Source organism: Amblyraja radiata, chromosome 5, assembly GCF_010909765.2.
Source record: "Amblyraja radiata isolate CabotCenter1 chromosome 5, sAmbRad1.1.pri, whole genome shotgun sequence".
NCBI classification, from domain to species: Eukaryota; Metazoa; Chordata; class Chondrichthyes; order Rajiformes; family Rajidae; genus Amblyraja; species Amblyraja radiata.
The window spans coordinates 31,477,791-31,492,052 of NC_045960.1; the positions used below are offsets into that span (position 1 = coordinate 31,477,791).

Below are 14,262 nucleotides of genomic sequence, written 5' to 3' on the forward strand. Positions count from 1 at the left end.
TATATAATGCTATCCTCCCCACCAAACAGCGCCTCAAGATCAATTATTGCCACCCTCTTTCAAAACAAGGTCTGGGATCATATTTTGCATATTCCCGGTTTGTATGTTTTACCTAAACGACACTCAATGAGCCAACTGTGGAGGAGAGGACCAAAATATATGTTTTTCAAACATTCTGGGTTTCAGCACTGAGCCATACAGGAAATTGAGAAGTGCCTAAACAGTGCATGAAGTGGCACCTTACATGGATAATTTAAAGTTTAGGAGCTCTTGGTTGGTCAATTCAAGAGCTTTTAGAAAGTCTACTGTACCAGACTAGATCAACACACTACATGAATGACTATTCAGGTACTTAGAATCAGTACTATTATCAAAAAGGGACATCTGTATCAGAATGAAACTACTGTACAATGTAAAAAAACAAACCTCTTGCAGCTAAAACTGTTAATACTTTGAGCTGATATAAACCATGCGACAATTGCACAATCCTGTCGGAAGCATAAAGAAGGGAATAAAAGACGTTATTTGAGGTAAATGCTTTGCTTTAACCATATTTTATTCAGAACCGGCTTCAATGACTTGCACCTTGATAAATATTTTTGGAACACTTTCCACTGATATGAAAGTGGGGAGTTAGAGTATGACATCGGATTACCTGATGTACTGCAAATTAGTTTCCCCCACCCAACAGGGCTGGCTGTAAGTACGGTAGTTACAGTTCCTGTCAATGACAATCTGTCAGTGTCAGCAGATCATCATAAATACACTGAGAAATCATGGCACGTTAATGGCGATACAAACAGGAGGCAGGCAAACAGATGTAGAATTTGTCCACTCTGGACCACTAAATGTTCAACCAGGTCATCATGCAGCCAACAAGTCGATACTTTAAAAAAAAAAATGCATTTTATGCACATTTTCTAGGATATTGAGAAAAGTCAAGAAAATCAATTATGCAGAGCTGCAGAGATGCTTGGCAGATGCAGTGCAACTGTGCTTGAGGAGGTATTGTTGGCAATATGAGTCAATACATTTAGAAGATCATTCCGTCAGTTGCTTTCTTGAATACAATATTGCAGAAGGGCTAATTCACATTCGTTGGAGTTCATTTTGGATTCTTATAAATTGCACTTTGTTTTGTCAACTACAGTTCCTGCAGCCTTTAGAATTCCAGGAGCTCATCACATTGACCAGTTCTTAATTAGGATGGAAAGCCGGTCGAGAAGTAGGACATTCCGCTCTACAATCATTCTTTTATCTGTAACAAAGAGAGAAAATTGTACTTGTAGATTACTGAAGGACACAGAGAATGAAAACTTATTTCATGTTAATTCACTTAAAATAATTTTATAACTTTGTAATTCCACTTCAGTTTTAAAACCACTGAAAATACTTTTCAGTCTACAGAACTGAATCAAATAAGGATGTTATAAGTCATCAAGCAAAAAAAAAAAAATTATGTCATATTTTGAGCCTTTTAACAAATAAATAAAGAGCTGCACATAATGGAATGAGTGACTCAGCTGCCTAGAAGCAAGTATGAAGAACAGGCGCTAAGATAGTGTAGAGAGGCAGAGAGTGCTGGCATAACTCAGCAGGTCACGTAGCATCTCTGCCGTAAAAGGATGAGTGATGTTTTGGGTCGGGACCTTTCTTCAGACAAGACCTGAAACATGACCCAATCTATTTTTTCATAGATGCTGCCTGACCTGCTGGATCACTGCAGTGCTTTGTGTCTATCTTCAGTATAAAACAGCATCTGCAGTTCCTTTCTACACTAAGATTGTATGCCACAAGGCTATTAAAGCTATAAGAATAGTACCCCAACAAGTCAGGCATCTCTCCAGGATAGAAAACTGAATGAAAAATTAAGACATTTGTCCGAAAACCAGTGAACTAAAGTTTTATATATGACAAGGTCTCAAAATATTTCAGATATGAAAAAAAGACCTTAATGGAAAAAAGTAAGAAACCTAATGGAAAGAAAAGCCTGCTGAGGCCAACGTCTGTTCCGTGGGTGAAATGCGATGTGCTAATTAGCAGAAGCATACAAATATCCACCAATTTTCTTTTGGAACATGAACATCAACTATTCTAAATCTCCTATTGCCATAACGTGCCACGTAGAAAATGAATTATCTGTTGAGAAAGATTGCAAATTATGACCAATTAGGCAATAGTTAGTTTCTGTGAACAAGCACCCACTGAGCACTGCTCAGATGCTGCCCAAACTCATAACAACAGCACAGATTTCTATTTATAAAGATTCAATCTATTTATCTAGATTCAAGTATGGAGGAGAACAATGAAAGAATGCTAACTTGGCCCTCAGGCTTTCCTTTTCAAATAAAAAGGGGAAGTCCCACAGCTATGAAGAACTGAATCAATTAGACTTAAAAAGGCTGTGGATGTGGAGAGGATGTTTCCACTAGTGGGAGAATTTAAGGCGAGAGGTAATTGCCTCAGAATTAAAGGACGTTCCTTTAGTCCGAGGAGATGATATGAAATTTCATTAGTCAGATGGTGGAGAATCTGTGGAATTTTTTTGCCACAGAAGGTTGCGGAGGCCGTCAATGGATATATTTAAGGCAGAGATAGATAGATTCTTGATTAGTACGGGTGTTAGGGGTTATGGGGAGAAGGCAGGAGAATGGGGTTTAGGAGGGAGAGATAGATCAGCCATGATGGAATGGCGGAGTAGATTTGATGGGCCGAATGGCTTAATTCTGCTCCTATCACTTATGACGCTTATTGATGAAGATGATTTTCCTTTGCGTGAAACATAAATGTTAATACGATACAGTAAAAAAGGCCATATCCTTAAATTTCAATCCATAGTTACCTCAGTGACCACTCCTGCTGCTATCGTGGAGCCGCCGTAACGTAACATAAAACGACCCAGTTCTTTGAAGTCTTTGTAGAGTTCCAGAGAAACAGGTCTCTGGGTCTGCAGCTCGATCAAGGCATTCTGCCCTTTAGTCAAACATCTGAAGAGGATCATAATCAAAATATGGAAACAGTAAGACATCAGAAATAAGATCTTTGTGTTCATTAATCAAGATTGAACAAGATTCAAAATGTTTTCAGGTTGTCAGCCAGTCCCGCTGAGTTACTCCAGCTTTTTGTGTCAATCCATCATTAGTTTAATTTAGTTTATTGTCATGTGTACCAAGGTACAGTGAAAAGCTTTTGTTGTATGCTAACCAGTCAGCGTAAAGACAATACGATTACAATTGAGCCATCCACAGCATACAGATACATGATAAAAGGAATAACCTGAATGAGGGTTAGTGCAAGATAAAAGTACAGTAAAGTTTGATCAAAGAGAGTCCAAAGGTCTCCAATGAGGTAGATAGTAGTCACTACTCAGGACTACTCTCTAGTTTGTAGGTAGGATGGTTCAGTTACCTGATAACAGCTGGGAAGAAACTGTCCCTGAATCTGGAGGTGTGCTTTTTCACACTTCCATACCTTTTACCTGATGGGAGTGGGGTGAAGAGGGTGGCCAGGGTGCAACTCGTCCTTGATTATGCTGGTGGCTTTGCAGAGGCAGCATGAGTTGTAAATGGAGTATATGGAAGGGACTTTTTTCAATCTCTTACCTTGCCGGAGATGCAATTGTTTTCCGGATTGTATCTCCGGTCGCTCTGTGGCCTAACATCATGGAGCTGGAGGCCTTGCTCAAGACTGATTTTGAGCCCCACCGTGGGGCCGTGGACTTACCATCAGAGCCTGCGATTCCTTGCCTGGGATCGACGCTCCAATGGATTGTCTGCGGATTTCAACATCACGGAGCTCGCAGTCTCGGGTAGAGGCTGATGTTGGGAAGCTCCCATAGTCGCAGAAGGTTCGACCAGTCCCGACCCGGGGACCGACTGCCCGGCGCGGGGGAATTGAGATCCCCCCCAATGCGGGAGCTTGATCGCCCTGACGCGAAGGTCCCGACCGCCTGCTGCGGGAGCCAAGATCGCCCCGACAACGGAAGGTTCGAGTGCCCCAACCGCGGGAGAACAAAGAAGGGAAGAAGATTGAACTTTTTTTGCCGTGAGGATTGTGGGAGTCGCTGTGGTGGATGTTCATGTTAAAAATGTATTTGGGTGTCTTGTTGCTCTTTATTGATATGACTGTATGGCGAATCATATTCCTCGTATGTTGCAAAACATACTTGGCTAATAAAGTATTTTTATGATTATGATTATTATGATTATGAACCTCTGCCATTGCACAATTGGAACACATTGACATTGAAAGGTAAACCCATTGTATTGAGGTCTAAATGGAGCAATGGTCTTCTGGAAAGCACCATTCTCCAATTAAATTAATAGGACTTAAGTAATACTTTGTAAACCAACGTTTGTGCCAAACATGTTGCCTAGTTAAACTGATCTCATATGTCTGCACATGATCCAAATCACGCTATTCCCTGCATTTCCATGTACCCATATAAAAGCCTCTTAAATGCCACTATCATATCTGCCTCCACCATCACCCCTGTCAATGTGTTCCAATCCCCCACTACTCAGTGTAGTGTAAAAAAACTTGCCCTGCACATCTCCATTAAACTTTCCCTCTCTCACTTTATAGCTATGCCCTCTAGGTATTTCCACCTTGGGAAAAATATTCTGACTGCCTACCCTATCTATTCCTCTCATAATTTTATAGACTTCCAGCAAGCCTCCCATTCAACCTGCAAATTTCCAGAAGAAACAATTCAAGACTGTTCAACCTCTCCCTGTAGCTGACACCCTCTACTCCAGGGATATCCCTGTCCAAAGCTTCCACGTCTTTTCTGTAATGGGGCGAGCAGAATTACACGCAATACTCAAAATGTGGCCTAACCAATCCTATAGAGCTGCATCATAACTTCCTGACTCATATTCAATGTTCCTAGCAATGAAGGCACGCATACCATACGTCTTCTATACCACCCTACTTGTACCGCCACCTTCAGTGAGCTGCCGCCGCGGTGAACCCGCCACGCGGACCCGCCTGGAAGGCCCGGCTAACCCGCCGTGGAGGACTCACAGCAGCCCACCTGGTGGGCCGGTAAGCAGACCGGCTGTGGGAGGGAGAGCAGAGCCTCAACGGTGGAGTGGGCTGCTGGAGGCCCTGCAACAAACTGGGGCTCGGCTGGACCGGGCGCCACTCCAAGAGGTCGAACGCATGAACCAGACTGCCTTCAGTGGTGGAGCAGTGGCAGAGGACACCACGGCTACGCTTGGCCAGGCCGACCCTGCAACGCCGCCAGGACAATAAACCTTCATGGTCAGGTGAAGAACCCTGCACTTACAACAACTGGGACTTGAAAATGGCACCATACTGGTGACTCTGGGTACTGTCTCAGTGTACTACCGCTATACACTTTTACTGTATCTGAGATGCTTATCTAATATGTATTCAAGTGCTTATGTATAGTGATACGTACTGAACTGTGTACAAAAATTAATTTCACTGTACCTCGGTACATGCGGCAAATAAAATACCATAACATACCATGAACTTGGACTTCAAGGCCTCTCTGCGTATCAAGCTGTTAATGGTCTAATCATTAATCGTGTATTCTCCCCTTACGTGCAAAACCTCACACTTTATTTAGATATTCACATGCACCCCAAAACCAATTTATTTTGCAATTTATACTTAATGTGAAGACGCTGTATGTGAAAATACTGATGTTGCCATTGCCTGCGCAAGTGCTTCCAGATGTGGGTGTCCCGTGAGTGTGCACAAGTGCAGAAGTCCTGACCTTACTGTCTGGACTTTAATTGCTCCAACAAAGAATCTGGAGTTGGTACTTGAACTGTTTCACTACTCCAAGGAATCCCTTGGGAAGTGTCTTCATTCATTTGAATTAATTAAGTTTAGTTTAGTTTAGTTCAGAGATACAGCGCGGAAACAGGCTCTTCGGTCCACCAAGTCCGCACCGACCAGCGATCCCTGCACATTAACACTATCCAACACACACTAGGGACAATTTACACATACACCAAGCCAATTAACCTACATACCTGTAGGTCTTTGGAGTAACTACTTAGTTAATCTTGTTTATATTATAATATTTACTCAGTGTTTTGCTTGATTTATTTTGAAATTTGGAACCTTTTCAAATGAGAGATACATTCAAATACTTTGACATAATTGACACCTAGGCCAGTATGTATTTTCTACCTGTCTGCTTGTGTTTTTCATTTTAGCAGCGCTGGTACCTGTACATTCATGCCTCTGTGGCCCTGCAGGGCTTCACCATGGATGAATTGGACAGCCTCAGTCAAAAGCCTTGTTACTTAAGCATTGTTGAATGTTGCTGATAGAATAAAATCTTTCAAAAAAATTGCAGTCTGATATCACGTCAAAGTAAATTATTGGTTTGCATATCAGTATGTTGAACATTAAGAGTAAATGAACTCTATAAAATTTTCAGTAGAAATCTAGATTATTTCATTTAGTATAGTTTTAGTTTAGAGACATGGCGCGGAAACAGGCCCTTTGGCCCACCAAGTCAGCGCCGACCAGCGACCCTGGCACACTAACATTATCCTACATCCACTCGGGACAATTTACAATTATACCAAGCTAATTAACCTACAAACCAGTACTTCTTTAGAGTGTGGGAGGAAACCGGAGCACCCGGAGAAAACCAACGCAGGTCACGTGAAGAACGTACAAACCCCGTAAAGACACGCCCGTAGTCAGGATGGAAGCCGGGTCTCTGGCGCTGTAAGACAGCAACTCTACCACTGTGTCACTGTGCCGCCTTTTTCAAAATTTTTGCACTTTTACCAAAATGGAAGAATGCTTTTGAGCAAGATCCTGTTGCAATGCGGCAGAAATGGTGGAGTTACTGACTCTGCCGACATCCTATTAATTAATTGGTTAAAGAGGAAAATAATGCAAATACTCCAAACTTGCTGCAGTTTTGTGTAATGATTCCAATTAGACAATTGTTTCCTTTTGTGGGAAGAAATCTATAGGCAGCACAGTTGGTAGAGCTGCTGGATCACAGCGCCAGAGACCCGAGTTCAGTCCTGACCTCATGCGCTGCCTCTGTAGAGTTTACACATTCACTGTGGGTTTTCTCCAAATACTCCTGTCACCTCCCACATCCCAAGGACGTGCGGGTTTGTAGGTTAACTGGCATCTGTAAAATGTCCCTGCGCATGGGGAGTAGATGCAAAGGTGGGTGATTGAGGGTTGGTAAGGGCTTGGTGGGTCGAAGGGCATGTTTCCATACTGTGTCTTTTAATCAAAGTGCAGGTCGAGTATAATAGCAAAGATATCTGCATACAATGGCTGGTACCAGCGGGATTATTCAATGCAAGTTAAATTTGCACTTATACTTCAGTTTTTAACTTCTCTACATGAAATGTTATATGAACAATTCCAATTGCACACTATTCCACCAAAACCTCAGCTCTAATTTGAGTGGGAAAGTCCCAATCTCAGTGCTGCTAACAACAATGATACTGAAAGGGTTGCATGCTTCAGAACTGGTAACTATTAAATGGACTCATAACTAATGTTGGAAACAGTACAATTTCTTAATAGGCAGTGAAATTCTAACTATTACCCAATTATTAAAATAGAAAAAAATATAGAAAAAAAAAAAATTTTAAGTCCAGGACTGTCAAATTTATCTAGTTACAGGAAAAATACAAATGGTCTGTGAGGGATAATAATTAAAAATATATACATTATAAACATTGCTTACTTTGGTCTTTTCTTCAGCACTTCCCCTGAACTCTTGTGCAGAATGCTCACCAACTTTCTGATTGAACATGGTTCAGTTAATGTTTGGTAGTGTAACAAAACCTGTTGATAAAGGTATTGTAAACTTTAACTTCATCCCACAGCAGTAGGCATATACATATTTTTGAAAGAAAAAGCATAGAATCGCACAGCAGTGAAACAGACCGTTCAGCCCAACTTATCCATTCTGATCAAGATGCCCCATCTCTAAACCTTTCCTATCCACTTAGCACATTGCATTCTGTTTTTGTTCTATTTGAGGAAGTTCGCCTTTAGTCAATATATCATCGCTTCTCAGTTTACTCAATATTTTTCCAATGATTGATAAAAAAGCACGGTTTCAAACTCATTACACGATGAATGATACAAAACATAAATGCGTCCATAACCAAGATTTGAGGAAACTGAGGTCTAAGCCTAATGATGAAAGCAAAGGTTTATTAATTTTGGGAAAGAGAGATGAGAGAAAAAAAATCTCCTTTAAATTCTGAAACCATCAAAAGTCTGTTTAAGAATCAGCAATTTAGTGGACCATTCAGAGGCTGATACCTAGAATTTCATCTTTAATTAGTTGTAATGTTTCTTAAATATTACAACTAATTTTAGCAAAACACAGTTAAAACCATTTAAAAAAAGCTCTTAATTGTTATTTTTCCCAAAACAAACATTTTTTTTCAAACTGTCCTTCTATAGAACAGAGAATATAGAACCAAAAATACACAATGTGCTGGCGTACCTCAGCGGGTCAGGCAGCATCCCTGGAAGATATGGATAGGTGATGCATCAGGACCCTTCTTCAGACTGTAGTGACCCCGCCCAAATCATCACCTATTCATATCTTCCTGAGATGTTGCCTGACCAGTGGAGTTACTCAAGCACTTTGTGTCTTTTAAAAAAAATAAACCAGCAACAGCAATTCCTTGTTTCTACATAGATCCAGAACCAGGGACCACAGTTTAAGAATAAGGGATAAGCCATTTGGAACGGAGATGAGGAAATACATTTTCATACAGAGAGTTGTGAGTCTGTGGAATTCTCTGCCTCAGTGAAGGCCGGTTCTCTGGAAGCTTTCAAAAGAGAGTTAGATAGAGCTTTTAAAGATAGTGGAGTCAAAGGATATGGAGAGAAGGCAGGAACTGGTTACTGATTGTGGATGATCAGCTATGCTCACATTGAATGGTGGTGCTTGCTCGAAGGGCCAAATGGCCTACTCCTGAACCTGTTGTCTATTGTCTATAGTACAGCACAGAAATAATATGTGCCCAACCTGTTGTCAGGTTCAACTAATCTTCTCTATATGCATATGATCCATATCCCTCCATTCCCAGCAAATCCATGTGCCTCTCTGAAAGCCTCTTAAATATCATTATCGTGCCACCACCCCTGGCAGCACGTTCAAGGCACCCAACATTCTCAGTGTAAAAAGCCTGCACTGCACATCTTTAAATTTTGCTCCACTCACCTTTTGCAAACATTGCTATTCACATCCCACCAATTTTTGTCATCTGCAAACTTAGAACTTTGTTGTTCAAAAAATCTAGTGACTTAATTATTTGTACATCTGAGTTATGCTGAATAAATATCCAAAGGGTCTGCATAATTGACTTAACAAACAGAAAACTACTGATATCAATTCACATCATGAGATAATAAAAACAGCAATACTGTAAACGGAGCTGGTCAGACAGCATCCGTGGAAAGAGAAATAGTTAATATTTCATGTCCAGGATTTTTGATCAGAGAGAAAGCATGCTAATTGCCAGATGCAGAGAAGGTGAGGAAGGAAGAGGCAGAACAATGAGAATACCTCTGATTGAGTGACTCCAAATGACTTATTCTGGCAATTAGACACCTATTAAGCTTCAATATTTGTGCTTTTGTGTTGCCAACATCCTATTTAGTTTTGTTTAGAGATATAGCATGGAGACAGGCCCATCCCAACTATCGCTGTTATCCCATAGAACAGAGTACTTATAATTTTATATACTTCTAACAGGTCTCCCTGCAACCTCTGGCATTCCAGAGAAAACATTCCAAGTCTGTTCAACCTCTCCTGTGGCTAATACTCTCTAATCCAGGCATCATTCTGGCAAACCTCGTGCACCCATTCCAAAGCCTCCACATCTATCCTGTGGATAGACACAAAATGCTGGAGTAACTCAGCGGGAAAGGCAGTATCTCTGGAGAGTGACATTTCGGGTCGAGACCTATCCTGTAATGGGGCGACCAGAACTGGACATAATACTTTACATGGGGCCTAACCAAAGTCCTATAAAGTTGTATCATGACTTCCTGACTCTTATATTAAATGCCTTGACCTATGAAAGCAAGCATATCATAAGCCTTCTTTACCACTCTTATCTACACGTGCTGCCTCAGTACATCAATGTTGTTAAAGGTCATGCCATTCATTACATTTGACCTCCAATAGTGCAGTACCCCACACTTGCTTGGATTAAACTCCATCTGCCATTTCTCTGCTCATTTCTGCAGCTGATCTATATCCTGTCGTATATATCGAGAGCCTTCCTCACAGTCCATGACTCCAGCAATCTTGGTGTCATCTTCAAACTTACTAATCGACCCGTCTACATTTATAAATATCAAAAACAGCAGAGGTCCCAGCACAGATCTTTGCAGAATTCCACTGATCACAGATCTCCAGCCTGAATATTGTCCTTCCACCACAACCCTGTCTTCTGTCAGTAAGCCAGTTCTGAGTCCACATGAACAAGTCACTGTTAATCCCTACGTTTTAACCTTCTGGATCATTTTACCATGTTGGACTTTATCAAATGCCTTACTAAAATACATACAGAATAGTGAAAGGCTTAGATCGAGTGGATGTGAAGAGGATGTTTCCACTAGTGGGAGAGTCTAGGACAAGAAGTCATAGCCTCAGAATTAAAGGATATTCCTTTAGGAAGGAGATGAGGAGAAATGTCTTTAGTCAGAGGGTGGTGAATCTGTGGCATTCTTTGCCACAGAAGGCTGTGGAGGCCAGGTCAGTGGATATTAGAAACTGCATCCTCTGCAGGGTCAGAATTGAGTTTTGATCATCCAACACTTAATGCCATGTAATTTGATTATTTATGTAGTGACGAAAAAAGGTGGTGATAAAGCAAGGTTGTGTGACAACAGTGTATACGTGGAAACAACCTGGTGTTGCCAAAGGGCAGCAGGTGGATAAAAAAGGCGAGAGGAGGGTGAATAGGGCGGGAAAGGTAGGGTAAATGATAGATCTTTGAGGAACACCAGAGTTAACACTGTAGGCTTGGGAACAGAAACTATCATCGGTATATCAAAGGTCAGGCCTTTATCTCTTGCCCAGAGTAGGGGATTCGAGGACTAGAGGACATAGATTCAAGGATAAGGGGAAAAGATTTAATAGGAATCTGAGGGGTAACTTTTTCACACAAAAGGTGGTGGTTGTATGGAACAAGCTGCCAGAGGAGATATTTGAGGCTGGGATTATCTCAGAATTTAGGAAACAGTTAGACAGGTACTTGGATAGGACAAGTTTGGAGGGATATGGACCAAGCGCAGGAAGGTGGGACATGTTGGCTGGTGAAGGCAAGTTGGGCCGAAGAGCCTGTTTCCACACTAAACCCATGCATATAGATTAAAACACAACCTCAAATATGTAATCTGTGCTTCCAGGTGCAATTTTAAATTGCAAATTCTAAATTTATGTGGCAGAAGAAATGAAAATGCACTTACTGGTAAACCTTGAGTGATTGGAATTTCAATATTGAAAATAAGAACTCTTGCTCTAAACCTTGTGCATGTTTTTATAGGAGCTTTCTGATCACAAAAAATACATCCCACACTAGAGGGGAAAAAAATAAAAGACATGTCAGCAGAACTTGACAGCCTCAGACTGCAATTGAAAACAAACAACATTTGTAATTTATCCCAATGTGTTGCCAGAAATTGTTATTTTACATTTTATGATCAATTATGATTTTATTTAGGAAGGAATCAGATATTATTACAAAACAAAACCTTAACACTTTGTCCCATCCACATTTCTCTTTCCCAGCATTCTCCCTCTCTACTCCAGTCCTAAAAGGGCCCCAAGCCAAAATGTAATCTGTTCATTCCCTCTGCAGACGCTGCCTGACACTAGCACCTGTGTTTTGCTCAAGATTCCAACATCCGCAGTTCCTTATATCTCCTGAACACTGATACTTAGATCATCTATCATACTTAAGAAAGACACAAAAAGCAGGAATAACTCAGCGGGACAGGCAGCATCTCTGGAGAGAAGAAATGGGTGATGTTTCGGGTCGAGACTCTTCTTCCGCCCACTTAATGGTTACACTGCTTTATATTAAACACTCAGAATGAAAGTGCTGGTGTGTTTAAAGTTGAAGAAAGAATCTGAAGAAGGGTCTCGACCCAAAACGTCACCCATTCCTTTTCTCCGGAGATGCTGCCTGTCCCGCTGAGTTACTCTAGCTTTTTGTGTCTGTCTTCGGTGTAAACCAGCATCGAGTTTATATGAGAGTTGGTTCTCCAACCTAAAATGTCAACTGTTTCTTTTCCTACAGTTGTGACCTGACTTGCTGGGTATTTCCAGCATTTCTCACTGGTCAATATCTGCTTGGTTTTTAATAATGACGTTTCTTTTGCATTATTTCAGAGACTAATTTTCACAATCAATGTCACTACAAACCTGGATAAAAACAAAATGCTGGAGTAACTCAGCGGGCCAGGCAACACCTCTGAAGAGAAGTGGGTGATGTTTCAGGTGGAGACCCTTTTTCTGACTCAATGTTCGATGTCAGCAAGTTCCTGTCTAATGGCTTAAAGTTAACCTTTGAGTAAAGATTCCAATATTGTTCTTAACGTGACATAACAAGACAACTTTTGCATTAATTGGTTCCAACGCCCCTTTGATAGTTGTTGCTAATAGGAGCTGGTGTTCTATCCGCCCCAAGTTGATTAAGTCGAATCATTTATCCAGTTCATCATGTTTGTTGTTACCGTGCAAAATGTAATTTGCTATCCTTTGTGATTTTTTTTCAAATGTAATGTTCACTTTTGTATCTGGTTAAAAAACAAGCCTTTCAAACTAACGATTTAAACTTCTTTCCAAAACTTTTTAATTTCCATTTTTGTCCCCCTTTCCTTTTTTGGCCTTGTTCTCACCAGATGCCTTGCTTTTTGTTTCTTTATTCATCCATCATGTCTGGCTTGTTGGAGACACAAGAGAATGCTGATGCTGGAATCTTGAGTGATAAACAAACTGCTGGAGAAACTCAGCGGGTTGAGCAGCATCGGAAGAGAAAGGGAATTGTCAATGTTTCAGGTAGAGATTTTGCACCAGAACCTGCTGCATGGTCTTGACCCAAGACAGCCACAATTCTTTTCCCACACAGATGCCGTTCGACCCTCAGCAGTTTATGTCCTGTTTGTTCTCGCTTCTTAGAATATATGTTTTAATGCAGTTTTGAGAAAAGTGTACATTTATTGAAAGCAGGAAAAACCCAATATATACTTTTCACTGCACTGTTCATGCAAATGGAATGTTGCGGTACCAAAGTAAAAAAAACAATTGACACCTTAGAAGGAAAATTTCAATCAAGCAGAAACTTACTTTATTTTTATAATATCCACGCCAGTGACAGTGAGAATGACGTGGTCTCCTGCCGCGGCCCAATCGAGTGGCTCCTCATGCAAGGTGATTCCTGGAAGTGAGTAAATTTGTAACACCCATTGTCAGCTTTTTGAGTTATGATACGGAATGCCATATGAGTGAAACGTGTATTTAAAATTGTTTTTAACTTTGGTTGACACCAATCTGAGTCATAATTTCTCAACATGAATGAGCAGTATTGAGGTATGCAACGACCATTACACAGCATCCTGTCTGTTCCGATCTGACATGAGAAAAGCTCATCGGATTTGCAAATGTTGCATAATGCTCCCAATATGAATTTGAAAGTGGTCAAATTCATTACCAAATTCTGAACAGTTCGTGAAACCACTTTTTGTTCGTTAGTCTGTTTTTCACATCTCAGTCGTTCTTACGCAGCATTTCCTGGCCGATATTCAAGACTACTTTTCTGTTCTGTTTTTCATCAGGCCAACTGTTTGCAAGTATCATCTTCCAAGTATGTAAAAAAAATACCACTAAACGTTTTAATACAATGCGCGTTTATGGAGCTATGGTACAAATGAGTAACCCCAATGAAAGCTCACCACTTTTAATACGAAGTGAATGTGCACATTACCACACTTGATACCACAAACCTCACACCGTTAATCACTAACCATTATTAGACCAGCAGCAAACCTCTTTAAAGTAAGTACCTTTGATATCCACTTGTATTTAAATCTACATTATTAACAGATAATATAATTTTTGGATATTTGGATGGAAGTGCTTCAAATCCAAGTGGGCAAAATATTGATTCTGTTTTGGAAAATTAATAACATTTAACTAAAGCTGAAGTGTAAACCTTTATGATAACGTTAATTGCTAACAAATGACTCCAAATATTTTGCCAT

The 14,262-nt window shown here is 40.6% G+C and overlaps 1 protein-coding gene across 5 annotated transcripts in view; it reads right to left on the minus strand.

Annotated features, from left to right (window-relative positions):
• Positions 1-530: 530 nt before the first annotated feature.
• The window catches only part of hbs1l (HBS1 like translational GTPase), a 151,362-nt gene continuing 137,630 nt past the window's right edge, over positions 531-14,262 (minus strand). For all 5 annotated transcript variants that reach the window (XM_033020936.1, XM_033020934.1, XM_033020935.1 and 2 more), the window contains 5 exons: positions 13,349-13,439; positions 11,467-11,575; positions 7,709-7,809; positions 2,843-2,987; positions 531-1,258 (listed from right to left, as the gene is read on the minus strand). In XM_033020936.1, coding sequence (XP_032876827.1) covers positions 1,247-1,258; positions 2,843-2,987; positions 7,709-7,809; positions 11,467-11,575; positions 13,349-13,439 — 458 coding nt within the window. In that variant the 3' untranslated portion in view covers positions 531-1,246. The remainder of the gene's footprint in view (positions 1,259-2,842; positions 2,988-7,708; positions 7,810-11,466; positions 11,576-13,348; positions 13,440-14,262) is intronic.